We start from the raw sequence: 25,216 nt of genomic DNA on the forward strand, positions 1-25,216 counted from the left end.
ATAGACTAGGTGTATCCCTTTATTCTGTTTCCATACTTAATCAATATTGTGCAGTTGTATGTCCTGTAAAAGGAATTCAACAAGTCCACTAGATTAGGAGTGTACTTATTTAAACTCTCTAATGTATTGGGCAGTAATAAATTTCAGCTCTGGTCGTGAGCACAGTTTGAGGGGTGGGGGTTGATTTTATTTATTTTCCCCATCAAACCACGTCCCCGTCAGCCCTGGCACTCTGGTCTGTATTGGTGCCCTCTTCTGGGTAGCTAAACTCCCTAACCCTCACAAATTTCGGGTTCACCAGTAGCTGCATCGAATCTGGGAAACTCTTAAAAACTATGCAAAAAAGCTTGTCAAATGACATGATGTATTTTCTTCTAAGAAGTGTTTTCATAAACTCTGTCATACTGGTGCATAGAAAATAGTGGTTCAATGATTTGGTTAATGCTTATTCATATGAACGTCTTACAAAAAGCTTGCTTTATATAACTTAGAATACTTTTAAATGTGTAGCTTCTCTTTACCATGGGTACCACGACTGCTTTCTAGAAGGAAGCAAACGTTTGCTAACTGGGCAATAGTGTAGCCTTTTGAGGGAGTTAGAAGAAATTTCACTATGTTCTCTAAGGTTTTAAAAATTAACTCTCCTTAAATAAAAAAAAACCCAAAGAGCTACTGCTAAACAATTGCAACAGTGCAAGTAGTACACAGGATGTGCATATATAATGATCTGACACCCCCAGTAGGGACTGCAGTTATACACCCTTTATTTGATAACCATTTGCAGTAGAGATCGTTTTAAGGTCTGCTACCAATAGACAGGGAGTTGGAGAGATACCTGCTTTAGGCCTGAGTTCAGGTAGCACTCACGGGTATTACTTGTGTTTCTTATGAACTTTTAGGCTGAAGAACACTTGCAAAGCCAGCGCTTCATTAGATTGAGCATAATGGCACTTTCCATCTTAATGATGGAGAAGCCAGTCCTTTCTGCCAGCCTATCGTGTTCTGAACCAGGCTGTGCAGTCATACCTTTGTTCAAGAAGAAAGTGAAAAGTCTAGGTGGCCTATGTAAGACAGAGACAGAGGTCAGGTCCACCAAACCTGAGTTACTGCAGTCTCCCTGTAGGGTTCTTGGGTGCTCCTGTTACTGACCACGTGGCCCTTCAGCTTGTCACCCTGTTCAGAGCATTGGTCTTTGTGTCCTAGGCAACCCCAAAGGAGAGCACTGTGGGAAGACTTGTTTGGAAGAGCGTGATAATCAGTGGCTGGGTGTCAGCTTATCGAGGCAGCCAAAAGAAAATGGATCTATCGTTGTATGTATTAACTGCTGGAGCTGCGTGTCTGTTTGTCAGACTGCCTTCACCTTTCTTATGCTTCTGTGTCAAATGCCATCTTTGTTTTTTATCCATAGGCTTGTGGACATAGATGGAAAAATATCTTTTACATAAAAAATGAACACAAACTCCCATATGGTATTTGTTTTGCTGTCTCTTCTGATTTTCGAACTGAACTGAGCAGAAGAATATGCCCATGTTATATAGGTAAGCAGAATGCTTGGGTCCTTTGTAGGGAAGGGTAAGATACATAATTGCATGGTGCAGAGCTTGTGAAGAGCCTGTGTTGCTCTGAGTAGGCTTTCTGCCAGCCAAAGGTTTGAAGATTGAGTGCTGATGGTGCTAACAAACTTACATCATAAGTTGGGCTCATAAGGTGTTTATCACTTCAAAGAAAAGCTGCTTTCGACAAGCAAAAAATTAGTTTAAATAGGGCATCAGAATACTTACTCCTTGGATGACTGAAGGATGTGTGCTTCTCAAAAGTACGCCACTAGAGGATATCCTTCCTTCCTTTACTCTGTCATTTGCTTGCTCTGCTCAGGAGAGTGCCTCACAGCACAGCAGCAGTAATACCTGCAAGTGATTGTTGCTATCCACTCCTTAGCCTTTGATGCAAAGCTGCTGTGGTTCCTCGATGCAGTGTGTGTCTCTGTTCCTTTTCTCCTGCCAAGGCTGCTGCTGTGGTGCAAGACCTTCAGTGGTCCTTCCTCAGAGGGCTGCAGGAGCAGAATTAGAGTCAATATCTGGAGCTATCAAACAAGTCCATCCCTGCCTTCTCTTTCATACCTCCCTCCCATCCAGGAGAATGATCTCGTGACCCTGTCCCTTGCCAATGCAAGGAGGCGTTGACAATCTGGCCTTTCCGTGCAGACCGATAGAGCAACTCCCCCAACCGTCCCGCTGCTGGCTTCAGAGACTGATATGAGCATTGGTGAAATCATGCTTTTGTCTTCGGTGACTTTTTAAGTGAACAAATGTATGGATGAGATGAAGGGAACCTGGATGGAAGGCAGTTAGGAAAGAAAAGCGGGAAAACAGAGCTGGGAGAGTTGGATATAAAGACAACTGCTAAGGATGGTAGATACCAGTATGTCCAAGATAGCTGTAACACAAGCCCTTCGGAGCACTGGTGGAACAACTATCAAGATGCATAAGCCTGTCAGTCAGATTATACCTAAATTATACAGAGTGGAAGAGAAGAGTTAAGCTTATCTAGCTGTGCTGCTCAAACTATTTGTGCTATTTCATTTATGGAACGATTTAAAAAGAGAAGTATAGCCTTTAAAGTCACAAGATTTCAAAGGAAGCTGTGATCAAGTGATACACAGTGCTTTGAGTTTGGTACAATACTATATTGAAGCTAAAGGCTATACAGTGGAAACCAGTGTTTTTAGTTTTATTAAAGAACTGAAAACAAACATTGTTTTGTTTTTGTTTTGCTTTCTTTTAACTTGTCTCAACTTCTGTTGAAGACCTGGTAACAAATTCTGAAACTACATGCTTCTCATCCTTTTTAATATATCTTCCCTTTTCCCAGATCATGTACGAAAGTTTGGAGAAAACCATGGGTCATGCCAGGCTGGAATGTCTAGTTTTTACATTGAGGTGTGTATTAAAGATACCAAACTTCTCTTTGTGTATATATATATATAACATATATTTATATACACATATAAATGCATATGTAACTGCAAACATTAACACTGTCTTTTTTTGTGGATGGGAAAAATCAGACTCTTCCCATTTCTTTTTAACTGTATCTTGACAAGATTTCCATAATTCTACTTTTTATTCCCAAGAATACTTTTACACCTTACTAAATCCAAAATTATTTTTCATCTGGAAAAAGAACATGAATATAACAGAGTATAAAGTTTTATTATTCTCTTTAAAGTAATCTGTTTGATGTAACAATAACACTAATAATGCTTACCTTCTTGCTTTACAGAATAATCTCCATTTCACCCTAAGATAATGATTTCTAAAAAAACTCTTTTGAGAAGAGAATATCATGTTTGTTAAGTTGTTCACAGCTCAAAGTTTTTAATAACCATGTTTTTAGAACATCTGAAAAATGCTGTCTGTGACCTAGTGGTAGTCCCCCAGTACTGAGCCAGATGCAACTCCAGTAGCATTTCATTGAGTAAAGAAAAGCATTTGACTTGTTTTGCTTATCTTCATGAATATTTAAATATGAATAACATGGCTTTGTTTTATTTTTCTTTTAGGACTTAATTATAATGGGAGCCCCTGGATCATTTTACTGGACTGGTTCTGTTTTTGTGTACAATACAACTGCAAATACAATCCATGCTTATACTGATTCAAATAACCAAGTGAAATTTGGCAGTTATCTAGGTACTTAAAAATATTTAATACTTTACAAACACGTAATTCAAAGAATTAGCTAAATAGCTGATCTTGGAATGCACAGTGTTTATCAGTGCTTTCTTTATTAATCCCAGAAGCAACAGTTCTAAAGATGTGTTCTGATGTTGTTAAATATTATTTAATTATAAGGCTTCCTCTCTCTTTTTACATAGAAGCTTCTTAAACATTGGATTTCTGTTTTTGTCATCTCTCCACTGAGTTTCTATCGTTTCTTGATTTAGAAGGTAGAGAGATGCTTCCGGTTAGCAATGGTTCACACTGCACTGCTAAGTCTGAAATGCTGCCAGGGGGTTTCATAGCAGAAGACATAATGATTTCACATATAACAGAAATATGAAAGATTGGTTACAGTGAAAGCTGCAAGAAAACATGTCTTAATTGCGTTGTCAGTAAAGGGAAGTATTCTATGATCTTAGAGACAGACTTGCCTCCAATCATGATTTTTTTTTTTTTCTTTATTCCAACCATATCTTGGTCTGGATACAGGGAAAGCAAAGCTTATCTATGAATGTATGCAAAGAAAGCCAGGAAGCTCCTACTCATATACCTATATCCAAGTAATTAGCTGGATTTAGTGCTAGAATTTGTAGGGGTTTTGCCAGAACCATCAGCAGCTTCAGTTTTCCCACTACACACTAAGAAAAAGCTCATCTGTCCTTCCTGAACTCTAAAACAAGAATATTTTTGCCTGTGACCATTGGTTTTTGCGTTTTCCCATTGACAGATCCAGTTCACGTGGATAAATATTTCCTGTTTCTGATTTCAGTCTTTTGACAATAGGAAGCAGGCATACATTATGAAATAACTGTTATGAAATACAAAGTGGCTAACACTTCAGAATTCAGTACAGAGCCTTGCAAAGGCTGCAGTTGGGCTCTGCAGGAAAATCAAGCAAAAGAGATGCTGGGTGGTAAAAGGTGATCAGATACCCAGATCACTCTGGTTAACTAGTAGCATTTCTAAACTTCCATGGGACAAATGACAAACTTCAGAGAATGCTTGCTCCAGCTTTCCAGTAACAATCAGCAGAAAAAACATTGCACATGTCTGGGTTAAAAAGCTCATTCCAGATCTCTGCTCCTACAAGTAAAAGAGTGAGAATTTCTGTAAGGAATGAGTCAAGTCATTGCTAGCCAAAAGCCAGATATAGGCAAAGGGGTGAAAGCTTGCATAAGGGCTGTGCTGGGGAGGGTGCAGGGAAAGCCTTCCCGCACATGTATGGTCTCTCTTAGTGCCCTTGGCCATGCAGGACTGGAGATCAGCTGGAGTTTGCTTCACAAACACTTCTCCAGTGGCCTGGTGCGACCGTAACAGCCAGCACCTTGGCAGAGCCACATGTCCCCTAAATGTGCCCTTTCTACAGAAAGGGACCATTGGCTCAGCTGTGTGTCGCTCTAGTAGCAGTGTGATAAACCTTAAATTTTTGCGTTGTTCCATGGTACTTAAACCTCCGCTTCATTCCCTCATAATAATGCATAATGCGGTTGAAAGAATGTAACGGTACCTTCCCCTCCCTCAGCTTCTGTTCTGTCCCATCTTTGCATTGTTTAAGGCCAAAATCTATTTAGGGTTAGTTCTGTTACCAAGTGACTTGAGTGTGAAGACTGAGTATGTCTCTCCCTTAAATAATGAACAAAGATATCCTTACCAAGTGGTGGAACTATATTGTGACCAGAGTTTAATTCAGTACATGACTAGACATAATTATCTGCTTACACTACCCTTCTTCTGGCAGGGACTGGGAAGTTGGCTTCTTTATTTACATTTTTCATTAAATTGTCAAAGAGTAATAATTAACAAATTAGAATTTGCAGGAAGAGTGTGCTAAAGTGTCGTAACATTTTCCATAAGTTAGAAGAAGCAAAGCTGTTTAAGTACCAGACAATTAAAAGAAAGAAGGAAGTTAGAAAGAGAAGCTGGTAATATGTAACGTTCGGTTGTATTTCCTTGACTACTTCAGAGTATCTTGGAGATTACTAACTGACTTCTTTAAAAGGAATTAGAGAAGTCAGTCTTTCAAACCAGCTGGGTCTGATGAGAGAGTAACCTTAGGTACTTAACAAACTACGTTAAAGAAATCACGAAGTAATAGGTAGTCTCTTCTAGGAATCTGAGAATGGCAAATGACAGTTCAGAAAATTGCAAAACTGTAGTAATCGTAGAGAGGAGAGAATTCTGAGGTTAGAAAAAAAATTTCATTTGACTATGCCTTTAAATTTAAAGGGTCAGTTATGAAATTGCCCTCCCCCCCAAAAAAAAATTAATAATTAACCACAGTAAAAATTAGGTCTATCTGATTACTATGCTTTCTTTCAGTGTGTTTGACTTTTTGATTTGTTTGGAGTTTGGGGATTTTTTTAATTAAAAAAAAAGTTCATAAGTTCATTAGAATTACCAACATTTACACTAGAGCAAAACCAAAATAACTAGAAAATAAAGGTCAGAGGAGGTAAATTAAGATTTGTCCACTTAAGCTTAATTTTTTGTTGAATAAGTAAAAACTAGGTGTTGACCTTTAAATGATAAATTGTCCTGTGCACCTCTTTTAGCTTAAAATATGAAAAGAAAAAGCTGGCTTGATGAGAACTTGATGTGATGTCTTCACAGATGAACAATTTAAGGCTCATTCCCATCTGATCCAAGATGATTCTTCCATTTTCCCTGTACGCTGTGAAAATCACCAGTCATTCAATAAATGCAAGAGTAGCAGAATATGTTAACTGTCTTCCCTGTTTCAACTTAGCCATAATGTATTTTGGAAAGAGTAAGGATGACTTGTGTAGCTGCAGATTGAGGTGTTAGCCTTCAGTTTGCAATTCTGTGGCTGGATGTCTGCACCAAAGTATGGTCTTGTTTGTTAAGAGCTGTCTCCACATACACAAGTACTTTGTTCCATAGATTCATTTACAAAAGCTGATGCAACTTTTATGACATAATCAAGCTCCAGTTTGTTGCTGACATTTTCATATGCGTATATGCACAATGTTCTCTGTGTGTGTAGTATATGTGCACGTGCATATAAGTAGCACTACGCTTCATTTTTCTGCAGTCCAGTTACAACAATAGTCAAAGAGTAACAGTTGAATTGTTTCCACATTGCACTGTATGGACGTTTGATCATTTTTATTTGTATTACGATATGGACTCACTGAACAATTGTAGAATATGCATTAACAGAAGATTAATTGCAATTTATTTTATTGGCTTCTAAAGTGTGGCAGATAATTGAGATCCTGGGAAGAAATAAGTGTTTCTGACACTTGTTTCTGCTTGCTGAAACTTACTGTTTGTATTGACCTTTTGCTTATATTTCAAAAGTTTTCTCTTCTGTTCTCATTGCTAACTTGCATGAGGTCTGAATGTCAGACTCACAATAATTCGTGGTGTTGACAGCTTTTATACGTCATGCTCCCCCTTTTTTTTTTTTCCTTTATATAGCATTTCCAGTATTGAATAGTGCATTTCTAATTGACAGGATACTCTGTTGGAGCTGGACATTTTCTGACATCAGCCAGTACAGAAGTAATTGGAGGGGCTCCCCAACAGGAACAGACTGGTAAAGTAAGAGATTGTCTATACTATTGGTTTGAAGAATATACTCCCACATACTCATCCATGATTTTTGAATTTTGATTAACAAATTAAAAACGTGTGTGTATATATATACACACACACATATATATATGATTTCTCATGGGGAGAAGAGTCAAAGAAGGTATGAGGGAAGATAGCCTAGAGAATGTTGCTGTGAACTATGGTGTTAAAGAAGGGTACAGATAGGAAGTAGTAAATAGCTGTACCTTGTGATACTGTGTGCTGCTTTGCTGATTCTGTAGCACGTGCTGTAGAGAAAGCACAGGAAAGTATTTCAGATTTCTCTTTGCTGAACTCCACTTATATTTTCTTTTCATTTTAGGCATACATTTTTAGCATTGAGAAGCAACTAAATATTCTATTTGAATTAAGGGGTAAAAAGGTAAATCTTTCATACTACTTTTCTGCACCTTACAACTTGAACATGTCTTCCTCAAAATTAAAAAATAATGTGATTTCTTGTTTGCACACAGCTTGGTTCTTACTTTGGAGCTGCAGTTTGTGCTGTGGACCTGAATTCAGATGGCCTCTCAGACTTGCTAGTTGGTGCTCCAATGCAAAGTACCATCAGAGAAGAAGGAAGAGTTTATGTCTATATCAATTCCGGTTCTGTAAGCATTTTCTCTTAAAAACACATGGTAACACAGTCATTCTAGTATAACAAGCTAAGAATATGGTATTTCAGGATATAGGAAAAACAACTCCAGAAGCGCAATGACAATCCCAGCAGGCGTGCGTAGCACGCCTGCGAAGGCTAGCTGTACGCTAGTGTTAGAACTGAGGAGACTGGTTTTCTTTCATGGTAACTTCAGGCGGTGACAGCCTGCCACTAGGCACACACAAGAGCTTTGAAGCAGCTACTGTTTACAACCTTTTTAGAAAACAGTTTTTGCAGAGCAGTAAGCCCCTGTATTCTGATATAAGCTTGCTGCTGCTTACAGGTGTTTCCTGTGGGAACACATTGCTATTTTCTTGCTTAAAGAACAACTTCCTTGTTCTTTATTATTCTTATACTGAATACTGTTAAATGTCTTTGGTAATGCTCGCTTCTGCACCAAGGAATTCAGTAGGGTTATATACTGGCTCCAAGGCAGTTTTAACATTTTGAGTAATATCCCAGGTCACCTGGAAGACGCTTTGTTAATGTGCCATTGACTCTGTTTTCCTTCAGGAGGCAAAGATGGTCGAACTGAACATAGAGCTCAGTGGGAGTGACTCGTATGCAGCCAGGTTTGGAGAGTCCATAGCCAATCTAGGAGACATTGATAATGATGGTTTTGAAGGTAAGTATGTTAAAAAAAAAACTCCTTGGGTTTAATTCTCTCTGAGCAGTGGACTGTCACAATAAACAGGAGGATTATGGAAGTCTGAGAAGACTTTCAGTTGGTGACTTGACCTTTCTTTTCTAGGCCACTGATTTGAAATACAGCTGTTTCACGGTCATTGATGTGTAGTACCAAGAGATTAGGTTCTGTCACTTTAATGAAGAGCATGAGCATAAGGTGATAACATAGTCTGTACCTTTGGGTGCCAGACCTCAAGTGGAATCCCTAATCCTGTTTTAGACATCTGAGACAATGGTTGGGGAACAATTTTGCAATTTTGTAACATGATAAATCAAAATTAGACATCAAGATCTGCTTCTGTGTCACCGGTAGGAAGTACTAAACACATGGGGATATTGAAAACAACCTGCAGGTTGGGAGACTATTGTGGGAGTACTTCCCACTCAAGCCCTCAGATGACTCATGAATTACCTAGCATGGGCTCCCAGTGGGGCTCGGACAGAGAACAGAGGGAAGGACTTCGATGGCCATGCCCGGTAGTGAATTGAAAATGTTAATGGGGCTCTGAGGAAGCTTTTTCTTCCTCTTGTCTACACAGAAGGATCTGTTTCGGGCACATACAGTTAGATGCCTAAACAGAAACTGAGAATATCCTCCCTTCCTTCCTCACTGCCCAGGCTGAAACACCTTCTCTAAATATGATGAGATATGGGCTGAAATCTCCATTGACATTGTTCAGGTGGAACCTGCTCAGGGGGCAGAGAGATTCAGTCTCCAGACTTGTGTCTAACTTCTGTCATAAGCATTAAAATAATATATATTGAAAAGAGAATGTCATGTGGAAGTTATAGATAAAGGGCGTTTTAGTTGAAGAAAGCAGAGGAAAGGATGCAAGATGTGTTAAACCATCTAGAATGACTCTTGTGGCCTTCTACTTCCCTTCTGCTTCCAGTCAGGCTGCCTAAAATGTATTTGCTACAGAAAGCCCCATGGTCTACTGCTCTCAGCTTCTTTCTTTCCAAGCCCATTCACACTGGCTGTTCAGGTAGCCCACAAAAACACAGCCAAGTGGGAGACCCCCAGCTCGGCTGACGACAAGCAGAGGGGACCTGGCCCAGTGGCTTTGTTCATCTTGTCGTGGTTTCAAATAGGAATAGCTGGTATTCCTGTCTGAAAAATTGGCATGTGCTCCCCTCCAGCAGAAGGGCAGGCACCATAGGCTGTGTAAATGATAAAAATTCAACAAGCGTTTTCTGCTGTTCAAAAATTCACTAACAGTTTCAGTTTTTCCATCATCAAAAATTGGACTGTATGCAGGAGCTAATATCCTTTGTGCAAAAACTCTCAGCTTTTTCTGGGCTGTATCTTTACCAGGTCCATGCCTGTCTTCATGCTTCTGAATTACCTTTTTTATTTGCAATTACTGTCCAGGGTTCTCCTTTCACTGTTCCCTTTGTCTTATGTTCTTGGTCCTGTTCCGTAACCTGCAAAGCTTGGAACAGTCATTCTCTTCTTATCTGGTCTCCTTTTCCATAAAGTCCTTTTTCTTTTTTCCCCTCCTTTGGTACCTGTTCCTTGAACTCTTGTTGAATTTCATTTCTCCTGTTTTGTGTTACCTTCACAATTTTATACACAAGTTTCAGTTTTTGCCCCAAAACGTTTTCAAACTCCAAAGGAAAAACCTTTGGGTTTTTGGGATGGGGACCAGAGAAGTAAAATCAAATTAATAGCAGCGTGGCAAAGTAGATGTGTGACATGGAATATAATGTACAATGGGCGTCGTAAAACTCAGGATGAGGTGGAGCAAACAAGTGGATTAGCTTTTGAAGGAAGCAAAAACATTGAAAAGAAAAACTGGAGGCAATATTAAGAATGGCGGTAGGAAAAGAAATTTTGTAAGAAAAACAGCTGGAAGCAAAATATAAAGAGAAATTGGGTGTTAGAAACCATTTGTCTGTAGTAAGTAATAAAAAAGCACAGCAGAGCCAACTTCTTCAATGATCTAAACCATCAGTATCAGCCCTGTGCGGATAATGGCGTGCCTGTTGGTGTAGAATCTGACCTCCTCAAGAACATAGGTGTAATTTTAATCAGCACAACTTGGCTGTCCTGTTTTCATCTCACCAGTAAAGAGACATAATGTACTTTGTGAGTTTTAGTCACCAAAGTATGGATTCGATCAGCAAATTGTTCAGTAAAATCAAATCATCAGAGCTTTGCTTTTCTTGTGATTTTGGTTTGGTGCAGCATATGGTAGTTCTGATTTGCGGATAGTTCAATTTTGCTTATTTGCGAATGAAAGTTCACAGTTATGTTTAGTGCATTTCAAGATGATGTAATTCATCTCCTTCCCCTCCACTTTTTGGTTAACAACCCCTGGCTGTTTGAACCATTGAACCAGGGAGCCTCTGGGTGAGGGCTGATGGGCTGATTTGTTTATGTGTTGCCACACTCCTCTGGGATTAAATCATCTAGGCATAAAAATTATCTCCTTGCACAAACCAGCTACCTTAATTTCTTGTTAAATGCCTGTTCAAGGCTGTTATCAGCTGTTCAGGACATTTCATAGAAAATAGTTTATTTCAGACAACATAATAAGAGTCCTTCCTGTGTTTCAGCAATTTAATCCATGTGGGAAGAGCAGAGTGCAGGAAAATCATCATTCCAGGAATACAAGGCTTTTTTTTTTTTTTAAATACCATTGTCATTTTGGCTATTCTCTATGATAACCTCTTAGGGGTCAAATTCAGTATTGGTAGGAACAGAGTTTGTCTTGAACAAAATGGCTGTATCTGGCCGAAAAACATAGTACTTAAGGCAGAGTCAGATCACTGAGCTGGTCTGTATTGTTTCTGTTTGCTTTATATCTATCTTCAGCATTTCTGCTGAATTCGGTCAAATAAATTTGGTCTGGCATTGCATGCATCACGATTTGGCTTTCTTTAACTCCTCCGTGTTCATGTTTCCTAGTCAACTGATTATGGTTAAATTGTTTTTCCACAGATGTAGCAATTGGGGCTCCACAAGAAGATAATCTAAAAGGGGTTATATATATATACAATGGCAGGGAAGATGGAATAACGCCATCATTTACACAGGTATGCTTTTTCAATGAAAAATAATCAATTCAGAAAAAAACATAAGTTTAAATTCGAGAGGGTTTTCCCTTCATGTAACACTCAGACCATCTGAGGTACTGTAAAAGACTTCAGAAATTTTTTACATAGTCTATAATTTCCAGTCATAATATAACCTGTAACTGAAAAATAAATTGGTTTGGAGGCCTCAGCCAGGGTTTATGTGATATAACATTTGCAGTAATTGAGGAATATTGCTTTCAGAGCTATACTTTTAACAGGTAAGAATGTGACTGCTGTCAAACAGGCTGGTTGTGCTAACATTTTTCATTGGGTATTGTAACTCAAAGATCAGCTTTCCAAGGATAATTTTCTCTTCTGTTTCTTTCTCCTCCTCAGAGAATACAAGGACATCAAGTCAGTAATTCTTTAAGCATGTTTGGACAATCCATAGCAAGTGGCATTGATGCAGATAACAATGGTTATCAAGGTGAATTAAACAATTTTATTTTTCGTTTTTGAAAGAGTAGAGATTCATAGGGAACAACCCTACCGTGCCACTTGTTACTTTTAACAGAAGCAAAATCTGTTATTAAGATGACATGTCACATCTTGCATTTTGGGAAGGAAAAAAAAAAGGTAAAGCTGAGACCAAGCAGTCAGTTTTCACGGTCATCTAACTATTATTTCAGGACTGAGAATGATGTAATAGTAAGATCTTAGCACACAAGAGGAAGAAAAACGTGATTTTTGTTTTTACAGCAGCCATCTCATCTGCTAACGTCACGATGAGAAAGTTTGGGCACTGGCAGCAGTTTGTTGTCTAGACTAGTGTGCTAACCTAAAAATCTCTCTAGTTTTCCTATAGTCTTGAATTTGCCAGGAGTTGCTGAGCTCTGTGACTCTCAGCTTGTGTGCACGCGTTAACCTGAGTCAGGGCTCGCAGCATTGCATTAAGACTCTTGTGGAGTTCTTGTGGGCATGACACAGAAGTGCTCGTTCGGTGTAAAACAACTTAGCTGCTTCCAAGTATATACTCATTGTTTTATATGCATTGTTAAAATATTTTGACATTATGCAAGTAAGCATTATATCAGGTGAGATATTGCCTGTCCTGCCCCTGTGGGTGTAAAAGCACAATGTTATCATGAGCTGCATGTTGTGTGCTCTGGCTGTGTCAACAGAAACATTAGCCAGGTTAATTTGTAATGCTGGGCTAAGAGGTAGTGTACAAGTAGTCTGCTGTCAAGTCACCTGTTGTTTTCTGATCTGGGAGTCACATTCTCAGACCCTAGTATCATTTAGACTCATCTGACAATTCACTTGCTACCTCATTTGAGAGGTATATATACTGTGTATATTTCTTTCCTTATTGCATGAATAGTTTTCAGTTAGTTCGGAATAAATTAAATAAATTTTTTCTATCTATCTCTAGGTATAATTTCATACATATATAATATATAAATATGTAACTGAATAGTTTATGTATATGTGTGTGTATAGTAATATTGACTGTTTGGATGAAAAAGAAGGCAAGTACCTCCTATTTAGCTGAACTGTCCTTCAGTATCAGCCACTTCAACGTGGAATAGAAATCAAATCATCACATTACCAATATCTGCAAGTCCAGCAAATTAGCATGCAGTGTTGATGGAAAGTGGACAAATATTTGAGGAATCATCTTCTAGAGGGAGAAGAGCACCTTTGAATATTAGTATATGCCTTTTAATAAAGGGCAAATGGTGTTTTAATGCTGACCAAAAGGTGAATATGCTACAAAATGCTTGTAGCTGAGAAGTAATTCCTGTTGACAAATTATGCTTATTTATCTTTTTTTTTTTTTTTTTTTTTTTTTTTGTTCAGATGTAGCAGTTGGTGCATTTCTCTCTGATTCTGCCGTGGTGCTGAGGTGAGATTGCTACATTTCAGTGCTTTTAAAGACCGTACAATTTAACTATTATTTAATGCAATTTAATAAAACTCAATAGTGTATTTTAACCTTGTGATATTCTTCTTGGTGTCTTGAACTTCAGTAGTCATTAGGCTCTAGAATGCTCTACAACTGAAACATTTACGTAAACACCCTGAAGAAAAAGAAAATATCATTCTGAAACTTCTTGAGCAACAAATAATGTGCATACAACTATTTAGATTCTGAAAAATGCAGATAGCTTAAAAAATGATAATTAGAAAATGCAAAAATAGATTCTGTCAGAGATTCTGTAAGCTATTTCTGAAGTGCTTTGTGAACATTAACTCTTTTCTATTCTTAGAACAAAACCGGTGATAATAGTTGAAGCATCTTTAAAACATCCTAATTCAATAAATCGAACTAATTTAAACTGTGTGGAAAATGACCAGCCTGCCATCTGTATGAATTTGAAGATATGCTTTACCTATACAGGACGAGAGGTACCTGGTTATATTGGTAAGCTACTTGGAAAAAATTCCAGTATATATATTCATTTTAAATGCACCTATTTACAGAATAATACTGTTGGTATTTAGTGAACCATTAGTCTGAGTTCAGTATAAAATGAAAAATTAAAACCATGGATACCTTTTTTAGTTCATAATTGCCCTATAATATCGAGCCCTTACACTTGGATTCAATGTAGAATAACAGCGCATCCCTACTAGGACTGCTGGAGTTACGTGGCCTAGAAGAGGGAGTGATGTTAAAAAAGCAAGATATCGTGAGGACGCAGGTAGAACTCCACGTTGTCTGTTGCATCAACGATGTAATCTAAAATTTTGATGGCAACTGGTTTAGACAAACAAAGACTACTTTTTAGCTAGCTAGCTGGCTAGCTGGGTTGAGATGCTAAACAGTTGAGCTCAGCTGTTCACAACCATTTAGTAGTATTTTCACATGGGTTTTGCAGCAGTACTAAACCAGTACCATCATAGATAGCCTAATTCCGGTACCCGCATTAACGTACCTAACAGCAGCGTGATTAGATTCACGCTCGTACCTTTGAACTACATTGTAATGATGCCATTCATATGGTCCCTTTCATAACACCATAACAGTGACATAACTGTCACTTTGATAGGTTTGCGAATGAGAAAGTGTGCCGTTAGGGTTCACAAAGAAGGAGAGCACACTTATTCTGTGAACACTTTGTTTTGCATAGTTCCCCAGGGACCGTGTTCTGTTCTGCGCAGGACTCAACAGCACTGTCTGTCAAGTTTGTCTGAACTTCCCACGTGCAAATGTCTGGGCTGTTCCTTCGCAATTAGGTAGGGAATTAATGGTGGGTGAATGTCTTGTCTTAGCGTAGAATCAGTAGGGTTACTCAGCATGATACTCAGCGGTCCTCCCAGACAGGGACCAAACCACAGGGGACTGCTGGAGGATGCAGTCTACCACTAAGCAGTAGAGAAAAGCCATTCCCTTCATAAAGCAGCTCAAGCACCTGATCGTACCATTATGGAACATTAGGTGAAAGAGAGGGAGTCCCATCAAAATTACTGACAAATAGATCTTATTAGATTTTCTGTAACGCATATTTTGCTTTTGGCAAAACCTGATATCGCTTGAAGCAATATCTATTGGAAGGAATATTCATGGTGAACTTACTGAAAATAATTTACTGCCTAAATTTAACTGTATTGCCTGGGTGCTTTTAACCTACTTGTCATGTGCTATTTGTAAACTGCAAACAGCCCTGCAAATACATGGTATATAAAATTAAATTGCTTACATCTTCTGTATGACAATATACAATACCCTTTAGGAACACATTACAGAGAACACATCTGACGATGAACTGTAAAGTTTCAAGTTCAGGTCTTTTGAAATTCATATTTGTTGTGAAAGACGATCAGTCAGACTGCATTACCCTTGCTGGATTTGGACATAAGTGTTTTCAACTTAAATAGAAAAGACTAGATATGCTAACTCAACTTTTGGCAGAGATTAAGAAGTAATGGATCAGTAATACTCTGAAACTTACTTGCAATTCCTTATCATAGCAATTCATGCTAACTTAAATAGAAAAAACTGTGAAGTGAAACAATATTTGTCAGTATCTGTTGACTTACCTGTTTGTTGAAATTTACTGTCAGCCCTTTAAGTAACTGAAGCAGGTCTTCTTTAAACAGTTTCTGGTAGAAAACTATAAATTTAACTTGACAAAACTATCCCTGATGTAGTTAGATACGGATTTATGTCAGAGAATTTTTAGGCGGAGCATTTCAAAATGGATATTATGGAACATACTTAAAGGAGTGAGTCAGAAGATGTAATTTCTGTCATAAATCCATTAAAATTATAACACTTAAAGTTTTTATAACTTTTATTTTCCCTGGGTTTTATTTTGCAGTACTGCTTTATAATCTGAGTGTTGACGTGAACAGAAAAGTGGATACACAAGCAAGATTTTATTTTTCCTCCAATGGAACATCTGATACCATCTCAGGAAATATAAAGATTTACAGCAAGACTCTTTCCTGCAAAGAGCATCCAGCATTTCTGAGGGTAAAGTGATTTTCAGCGTGCATTGCCCTGTAAATCCTTTTTTCTTCTTTGAAAAGCATACTTGCTGGAAAAGAATCTGCTTTGTTTACAATTGCATCACATTTTGAAAGTAAAATATTTGTGTTCGTAACTTCTACAGTTAATATATTTTAATTCTGATGCCTTCTCAGCTTTCTGTGGAGAAGTCAGTGGGTCTGCCATCTCTTACGTCAGTGAGAATGTGCATAATAATAACAATCACAGTGATGACGTAGGCCATGAGTGTTCGTGACGTTTTTTCACCCTTTTTTATGGATGACAGATCATCGATTGAGGCCAGTTTGGAGCAGCCAAGAGGATACAGTGTAACATACGTTTTCTGCTGAACGTTTCTGATGGAACTTTCTTACGTACTCCTTAATGCAAAATCTTTAAACTTGTAATTACACAGAGAAAATATTTATTGTGTTTTGTCATTTGTAACTATTTCAAAGAACACATGTATGGTCTTGTTCCCCTTTTTACTGTGCGTAGACAAGGTAAGCTCACCTGATAAGAAAAAAACCCATTCCTGATCCATAGGAAGTGAAATGAAGATGATTGCTAGAAGAGAGTCTGTAGTTTTGAGGTTATAGTCTGGTCTTTTTTTGTGAATTTGTTGCAAGGAGCCAAAGCCTAGCGGGTCCTGAAGAAGAACACTTGCTTGGAATTGTTTGATTTGTCCCTGCAAGGGACGCATCACTCAGCAAAGGAGACAGAGAATCAAGAGGTGGAAGTGAGGAAGAGCACTCACAAGAGTCTCATGAATGAATTTAGAGCTGAACAATATGAAGAATGTGCACTGCATGGACAAAGTGATCCCTCCACTTACAAAAGTGAAGCCTGCAAGATGTGTCTTTCTCCTGGACATGTCAACCTGAATCCTGGACCACATCAGTAGTGAATGTGGTTACAGTTCTCTGTGAAGGTGTGGAGACAACTTTGTTGTAGAAGGAATCTGCTGGTAGAAGTGCTTCGGAGGAGAAGCCGCAGAGGGAGAAGTGCTGCCAGGGCAAGTGTGGCTTCAGCAGGAGCCTGTTGGAGACCTGCAAGGTGTCAGTTAGCCAGGGAGGCCTGTACCAACACCAGTAATAGAGATAGTACCAGCTGCTCCACAGAAGGAAGTTGGCTGTTGGCTTCTCCAGAAGTAGAGTTTGATCCAACAGCAGCCATCCTTTGAAATTAAGGATGGTACTGACTTGGAAGTAAGTTAGTAAGAATCTAGTCAGTACGATCCTAACTCCAATAGTAGTCTCAAAGTCACTGTTGCTCTGGAGGAGATGAACTGTCCTATTCATCCTTGATGTATCTCTCTGAGGGATGAATGAGGGACCTGTCTTGAAAGTAAAAACAACTGCAATCAGGACAAGGATATAATATTTTTAAGGCCATTTACTGGACAAGAAAAAATAAAGTGATTCACTCTATCAAACATCTTAGAAGCTCGCCTATTCCAGCAAAAATTTTGGAGAATAAATGGGAAGAACTTGAAGTACTAAACCACAGTCAAACAATAAAAACTAGTGGATGCAGAGAAACCATGTTTTATTAAACTCAGAAAAAATAGATTTATCTCCTGTAAGACCTTATGTAAGGGGGAAAAGAATTCTTCAAAGAAATACTAAGGATAGGGAATATGTAAATGTTAGGAGAAACAAGGGTAATAAAATAATGGACTAGTTTGCCTAGCCTTTTCTTTAAAATCCTCAAGGTAGCAATTCTGTGACCTTCTGAAACAAACATCTCTTAGGATGACTGGCGCAGTTGATCCTGCACAGAGGCTGGGAAATAGACTTAATTTTCTACAGCTACAAAAAACCTGCAGGGAAAAAGTCTTTCACGTATTTTTCTTCTTCCTTCCTTTGGCTTATTTTTTGTTTATGACACCATTAGAAGCCAATTCTTCATGATAAAGCTTCAGGGTAGAAAGGAAAGCTTATGTTATCTACTGGAAAATTGCCCAGATGCATCTCAACTGGTAGTTGCACCTAAGTGAATATTACTTACAGGAGCAATGGCAAATTGCCCACTTACTTGTAAGCGTTTTGTAAGCTAGAAGAGATCTGACTGACAGCCGACCTTGTACAGATTGCTGTACCAGCATCATAAGGTATTTGTGTAGGAGGAAGGATATGATTTGGCTCATCGCTTCCTATAGTCATCATTAGTATTTTTTTCTCCATATAATTCAATTTTATTTTTAATTCTTAATTAATAGCATTATAAGCATCTCCTTCCACCCACTGAGGTTTCTGTACTTGTGTGAAGCTCCTAAAGTTAAGTAAGTGTGAATGTCTGTCAAGTACAGTCCTTGCAAGAGACCATGTACGTTTTATGTATTTTGAGTAAAGACTAATTAATAGCTAATTAGTATAATGGCAGTAATATAAAGCAGATGCAGAGAAGACCTTGTGGAAAATTATTATGAATTAGATAATGTGTGATTTGGCCAAAGCAAGCTTGCAGATAAGAATTAAAGTAGTGGCCATGTGGAGGGACAATCAGTGTCTGTCTATCTCCTACACTTAGGGAATAATTTAGTCAGGTTTGCTATTGTTAGTACTTGGTGCTTCAAGCTGTTCAGTTTTCACAACTAGGTAGTTTGGGCTCCGATCTGCAACATTCCTACGCAGTCAAGGCTTCATGTACAAAATGGTCATTTATTGAGGAGTTTTATAATTTTGATACAGAACAGGAAATAGGCAGAAAAGTAAAATGCAGTCATCACCTGATTTAGTGGTACTGTGGGAGAACTCCTTGTGATTTCATACAGGAATATCCATGCGTTTTGTCTGGCATTATCATACTGATTCATTTTCTCCATTTTAGCCAACTTTTGCCTATTTTTCTGTTTGGGCAGTAGAGCATTTCAGAGGTGTGTAAGCCAGTATTATTAGCAGAAATAGCTTTGCTATTCAGTAAGACTTATTTTAACAAAAGAATCTTCCACTCTGAAATACCTGATGCTGTCACTGAATGTATTATGCTTTTCTGCGTTTCTAATTACCTCTTTCAGCAAGAAAGATGTCTGGAAAAGTATAGGAGCCATATGGCATATGAAATTATTTTACATGTAAAAAATTAAGTGTTCCTGTTTAAGTTAGTTCTAGGGAGCCTTACAATCTTTAAAACATAAGCATACATGTCTTGTCTTATATGATTAACTCATTAGGTTTCCAATTTTCATAGAAAGATGTAAGGGATATCTTGACTCCTGTACATGTTGAAGCAAGTTATCATCTGGGGCATCATATTCTACAGAAAAGAAACGCTCAAGAATTTTCACCACTTCAACCTGTTCTTCAACAGAGGAAAGAAAAAGATGTTATAAAAAGCAAGGTTAGTGTCCGAGTTCTCTTTTTTCAAATGCAGTAAGTAAATATTCACATTTTAATCTTCAGTTATAAAAAGCTTCACAATCCATGGCATGTGAAGGAGTGCATTTTCCAGAGCAGCACCTAGTGCCTGGATCTTAATTAATAAACCATCATACTGAAAAATGCCTAATTTTTTGCTAATTAAAAAAAAAAAGAATCTTTGCAGAACTGGTAGACAATTTGTATTATGATTTAAAAAAAAAAGAGGTATGTGCAAAGAACTTGCAAGAATATATATTGGTGTGAAATTCACTCTTTGAAATAATCATTCTTTTTCAACTACACAGGATGAGTCACTTTCCAGTATAAAATTGTTCTTTAAAATTAATTCTGTGTTAAATACACAATATCATGTTGGTATTAATCTTGAAGTGTTTCTTGCTGAAATATTAGTTCTGTGAAGCTATTGCAGGTTTTCAAACACAAATCTGGGGGGGGGAATGAGAATATTCTGTATCCTTAAATGACTATGAAATAAAGGGGTTTTTCCCAAAAAACCCTATTAACAATTAAGAGACACTTACTCTGCCTTGAGCAAAAGTCAGGATGCTCTGAATTTTTAACTACAAAATGGTGATAAACATATTACAACTTTTCACAAACGGTAAGCTTGATGTAATTCAGATACAGTTGACTATCAGAACTCTTGAGATATATAAAAGCTCCTTGTAAATAGCGTGCTTTTCCTTTTCATCTTCATTCAAAATTTTGTTTTCGAAACCTCAGAGTGAAATAGGGTGTCATTGAATATAGTGACAGAAATGCGCTCTATAGCATACTGATAACCAAGGCACGGAGACGTGCAATTCATGGCGTCTCTACTCTCATCAGACCTCACTAACAGTAAGGTAACGTTTGCGTAATGACACTCTCATGCTAAAGTTAATGTGCTGTATCGTAGGAGAGACTGCAGAGACCTGCGTTCTGGTTCCTCTAAAACACTCTGCTGTGTTCATGTACTACTTTTAAAAAATCAGCTGAACACGCACCCACTGGTTTAACTGTGAGAGACCGAGCCTGGGAAGCCTCTCTGTTGTTGTTCTGGGAGTGCAGAATGTGTTCAGAAAATGGCAAACCGTAGCCTGATTGAACTGCTTTTAGGAGCAAGAGCTATTAGCCAATTCCAGATACTTGGTAACAAGGTGATAGCTTGCTTTCTTCAGAGATAGCTTTAGTCCCTATAATATGCATATTACAATAAAGTATTTTTTTTATTTATTTGTCTTTTATAGTTTGTCTTTGCAAGATTTTGCTCCCAGGAAAATTGTTCTGCTGACTTGAGAGTTTCTGGAAAAGTTGCTTTTCCAAAGTAAGTATAGTGTGGCTTTCAGGCTTTGGAAAGAGGTTCAATAAGATTTTATCTGAATTATTCCTTAATCTTTTGTATGTAAAGAACATTAATTTGCAAAAGTATTCTATGGACTCCCTGAGAAAATAGGAAGAGTAAAGCTGTGTTTAGTTGAAGAATATTTTTAAATTGTAAATCTTCCAGGAAAAGTAAAAGAAATGTATACAATCGAAGGTAAACTTGTATTCTACACTTCATATATAACTGGGCTAAGATACAGTGCACAACACACACTCAGACATCATAACTGTTGTTAAATTGAGAAGCTATCAATTGTTTCTGCTGCCTTCATGAAGATATTGTTCTTGCACTGTACAAAGAAGATACTTCAGTTTTGTACAAAGACATTGTTATATTTATTATTTCAATTATAAAATAATTAAGTGGCTCTTTTTCCTCATTTACTTAAGAATATTACATCTTCAGCTTTACACTGCTGGTTGAGACACCAGATGGTTGAGTATTATGTGAGGTTTATACTTCTTTTCCCTACATGAATTAGCCTGCATTTTCCAAAATTAATTTTGTTTTGTGATTTTTTTCATTCATTCGTCATCCCTAATTTTTTTGAGATACCCTTTGGTATGTTTCAGTTTTTCCCATTCCTTCCAATTAGGTGTCATGTTTAAGTCCTGTTATTGTACAATACAATTAATGCACTTTTCAAAGTATTTAAATACAATTATTATTGTCTTGCAGAATCTGTATTACACCAAACAATACTTTGTGAAATGTACTGCTATTTAGCATCATCTACAGAAAATTTTAAGCCATGTACCATTGTTTCTATTCAGAATGGATTTTAATGATGTAATTTCAAGTTATGTTTTATCATCACAACCTTTGTTTTTATTGAATATTATACTTAAAAGCAAAAAATGTGGGTTGTTGGTGTGCAAAAAGAGAAACTGCACCTGTTGTGAATCTCAGCTAGTTAGGTATTTTGTGTGTGACCTGGATTTTCTAGTGTAATTTAGCACTTTTAAAGTTGATAATCGTTTGCTCGAGATACTAGGTTTATCTCATCAAACAACCTAAAATGACACCGAAAGATGATGACAATCACATAATGCTGATTAATCACACCTATGTGATCTGACCACAAGCTTTTTCATCTCCATAGATTTCTGAATAAGATTAGTATCTGTCTGCCTACTTTAACGTGTGACCTGTAGCACAAGTCTTAAGCCCTGTCATTTTCTTAGGCTTGAAGGTTATTTTATTTGAACTTTTCAGAAAGAAAGATTGTGCAGGATTCCTATTTGTGACATTAGCAATGCAGTATTGTAAATACTTCAAAGATCTAAGAAAGAAAAACAGATTACAACGTACCTGCTTGGCATTAGGTACCAGTAGCAGATTTTCAGTGTAAATAAATAGGCTAAATATCTTGATAAAGTGTGAAGTATCACCTTAAATTACATTGTGCCCCCAGAATCTCGATTAAAAACTAGTTAGCTGTGAAGCGTTGATTTATTTTGTCTAGACAGAATGCATTCGTTATCCACAAACAGCAAAGCAAACACTTTTAGTCTTAAAAGAATGAAATCAAATAGGGCTGTCAATGTAATGCTTTACTTGCTGAGTTATGAGTCTTCATGTATACACTATCATGTTTTGTTTAAATTGCTTAGATTTTGGCCTGCTTGGTACATTTCTAGTCTGCATCGTGCATTTTTTAATGAAGAATGAAATATGATTACCAGGGAAAGGCTCTAGTTCCGCTTTGTTGTAGTCCCAGATGTGCACCTGGTGCTTTTGTGTACTTGTGTGTTAAGCTGGGAGGCATCGTTGTGACAGCATCTTGTTAATGAGCTTGGCTTTAATGCATAGAAGAGGCCTGAACGGTAAGCTTATAGCTAGTAAAACAACTTTAAAATTTAACCTAAACTTAATCAAGCTACTGAAATGTTAACATTTTTTTTCTTTAATTTGCTTTTGTGTTGGAACCTATCTGCTTATGCAGTGCTTTTACCTTCTGTTGCTTTTCTAAGTGCCAGCCTCTTTCCCAAAGGTGTTCAGTGACTAATGCTTTGGTTTCAAGCCAGAATAGCTGATAAATGTCTATTTCTAGGCAGCCTTTCTACAAGTCTTAATTAAACTTTAATGTCAAGCTGAAGTTTACTTTTAGCCCCCCGTAGGGTGTCTGTATTTGTAACATGATGATAGAACATTGCATAGATCATAAGACAGGCATGTTCGTTTGACCTGTGTGTGTCCTGTTTCATATTAACTCCATCCTCTAGTTTAAGTACAAAGAGCAAATTTTGAAATAACGTCTGAAAATACTGTAGCAGTAGCACATTGCTGTCCTCATCTCCAAAGGAAAGGACCTATCTGGTAAAAGCCAGAAGCATGACTGCTCTGGTAACAATTTTCTTGCTCTTGCGTTAGTAACCTCAGGCCTTAAAAAGCACAACACTGGAGTTGACCATCATATGACTGGTGTAGTACCTTCAGTTACAGGACTGAGTAAACCTCCAGCTGAGAGTTGTCAGAACCAAATGAAATTAACTAAAAGAGCAGTAGAGGAGATTTTGTGCATACAAGCTATATGTAGAATTACTTTTCACTTACATTATGATCATTATTTTTATAGGCCTCATGATAAGAAAACGTATCTCGCTGTTGGAAGTATGAAGACTTTATTGTTGAACATTTCTCTGCTTAATGTTGGAGATGATGCATATGAAACTGTCCTCCACTTTCAGATCCCTAAAGGTCTTTATTTCATCCGGGTTTTAGAATTGGTAAGAACAACAACAAAAAATCTGTCAAACAGTAATCATTTGATATTTTTCTTTTTCAGCCAGACCTTTTTCAAATTATGTTACTAGATTGTTGAGTTTCTTTAGATACTGACCACCTACACACACACACCACCACCTCCCCCCAAAAAAGCTGACAAAACTCCAGTTTTTAAGTTCTGGGACTTCTAGCTACCTAAACCATGTGCAATTTAATCAATGCAGGTGACTTAAATCATTTCAATAACAGGATGTGATGGTAACAACAAAAATTTAAAAAAAATGGTTTCTAAATGTATTTCAGGATGTTACTGCTACTTCTTGTCTGATGATCATGTTTTCAGTGATCACAAAGATCTTCTTGAATCTGCTCTTTTTCACTTGCAAAGAAGTCACAAATCTAATCGTTGTCTTTCTGCCTCTTTAAAATACCTGCTCTCTGTGTAGAATCCCCCTGACACCTTTCAGAGGTTGGCTTTAAACTTGAGTGGCTCTGGGTCTGATGCGTACGCCTTGACTTCACTATTAGCAAACAGAAGAGGAAGTAACAAGATACAGTAATCAGTATAAGGATATGTTAAAATATGAATGTTCTGTATATTTGTATCTAGTTCAAGGAAATATAAACCACCCAATTTCAGTGTGTGAATGTAATTTGAAATGTCTGAAAAAAGCAGTTTTATTTTAATCATTTTTGATTTGTCCTTTATTTTAGGAAGAAAAACAGATACATTGTGAAGTATTAGATGATAAAGAAATTCATGCAGTGAAACTTGAGTGCAGCGTTGGTTATTTATATGTAGATCACAAATCAAAGGTAAGCTATGTATGAGGTTCCTAGCTTTAAAAACACCCTAAATATGATGAGAGGCTTTTCAGGGGGGCAAAAACTTGTTTCTCAGAATCTCTCCTTCTTCCCAACTAACATCTTCTCTCATGTTTTAAAATCAGTTGCTTAAACAATCTTTGGAATAATATATTAAGGGACAACGTTGTTTGTATTATGCATCAACTGATTGTACTTGGCTTCCTAGTCAAGTGAGCTGACTAAGGCTGTGAACAAGTGTGTTAGGTCAACAGAAAGGGAGTAGAAGACACAAAAAGCAAGTATTTTCTTAGTTCTGCATTTTTTTTACACTAGGAAATTCTAAATTACTTTAATAAAATACTTTGATTTAAACTGTGTTAAGACATACAATCATTTGATATTAAAAAAATGTTATTTGTCCTACAGCTGGATTTTAGTTTCCTCTTGGATGCAAGCTCACTTACCAAAGCAGAAGATGAACTCAACATCCCCGTTAATGCTACCTGGTAAAGTCTAATAAAGATTGCTCAATGAAAAAATATTACTAGCTTTGGAAAACAGACTAGGGGACACTGGAGAGACTTAGCAAAGCACAATCGTAAGAAGTCACATCTGTTGCAAATCTGTAGTGAAAGGGAAATGACAAAGAAAACAAGTAATAGCTATTTAAATAATGAGCAGGTTTCTGCCTGTACAGAACATTCTTTTTTTTAACTGCCTGACATGTTATCAGTAAATTTTTTTTTTAATAAG

At 37.4% G+C, this 25,216-nt stretch overlaps 1 protein-coding gene across 1 annotated transcript in view; it reads left to right on the forward strand.

Annotated features, from left to right (window-relative positions):
• ITGA4 (integrin subunit alpha 4) overlaps window positions 1–25,216 on the forward strand; it is a 41,441-nt gene that overhangs the window by 6,482 nt on the left and 9,743 nt on the right. The window contains exons 3-20 of the mRNA XM_054829901.1: window positions 1,204–1,310; window positions 1,409–1,538; window positions 2,872–2,939; window positions 3,563–3,692; window positions 7,201–7,286; window positions 7,642–7,701; window positions 7,793–7,930; window positions 8,491–8,602; window positions 11,609–11,703; window positions 12,082–12,172; window positions 13,546–13,591; window positions 13,956–14,110; window positions 16,011–16,165; window positions 19,373–19,522; window positions 20,793–20,869; window positions 23,508–23,658; window positions 24,371–24,472; window positions 24,890–24,969. Of these exons, the coding sequence (XP_054685876.1) occupies window positions 1,204–1,310; window positions 1,409–1,538; window positions 2,872–2,939; window positions 3,563–3,692; window positions 7,201–7,286; window positions 7,642–7,701; window positions 7,793–7,930; window positions 8,491–8,602; window positions 11,609–11,703; window positions 12,082–12,172; window positions 13,546–13,591; window positions 13,956–14,110; window positions 16,011–16,165; window positions 19,373–19,522; window positions 20,793–20,869; window positions 23,508–23,658; window positions 24,371–24,472; window positions 24,890–24,969 (1,933 nt within the window). The remainder of the gene's footprint in view (window positions 1–1,203; window positions 1,311–1,408; window positions 1,539–2,871; window positions 2,940–3,562; window positions 3,693–7,200; window positions 7,287–7,641; window positions 7,702–7,792; window positions 7,931–8,490; window positions 8,603–11,608; window positions 11,704–12,081; window positions 12,173–13,545; window positions 13,592–13,955; window positions 14,111–16,010; window positions 16,166–19,372; window positions 19,523–20,792; window positions 20,870–23,507; window positions 23,659–24,370; window positions 24,473–24,889; window positions 24,970–25,216) is intronic.

The sequence above is a fragment of the Grus americana genome, chromosome 6, assembly GCF_028858705.1.
Source record: "Grus americana isolate bGruAme1 chromosome 6, bGruAme1.mat, whole genome shotgun sequence".
NCBI lineage: Eukaryota > Metazoa > Chordata > Aves > Gruiformes > Gruidae > Grus > Grus americana.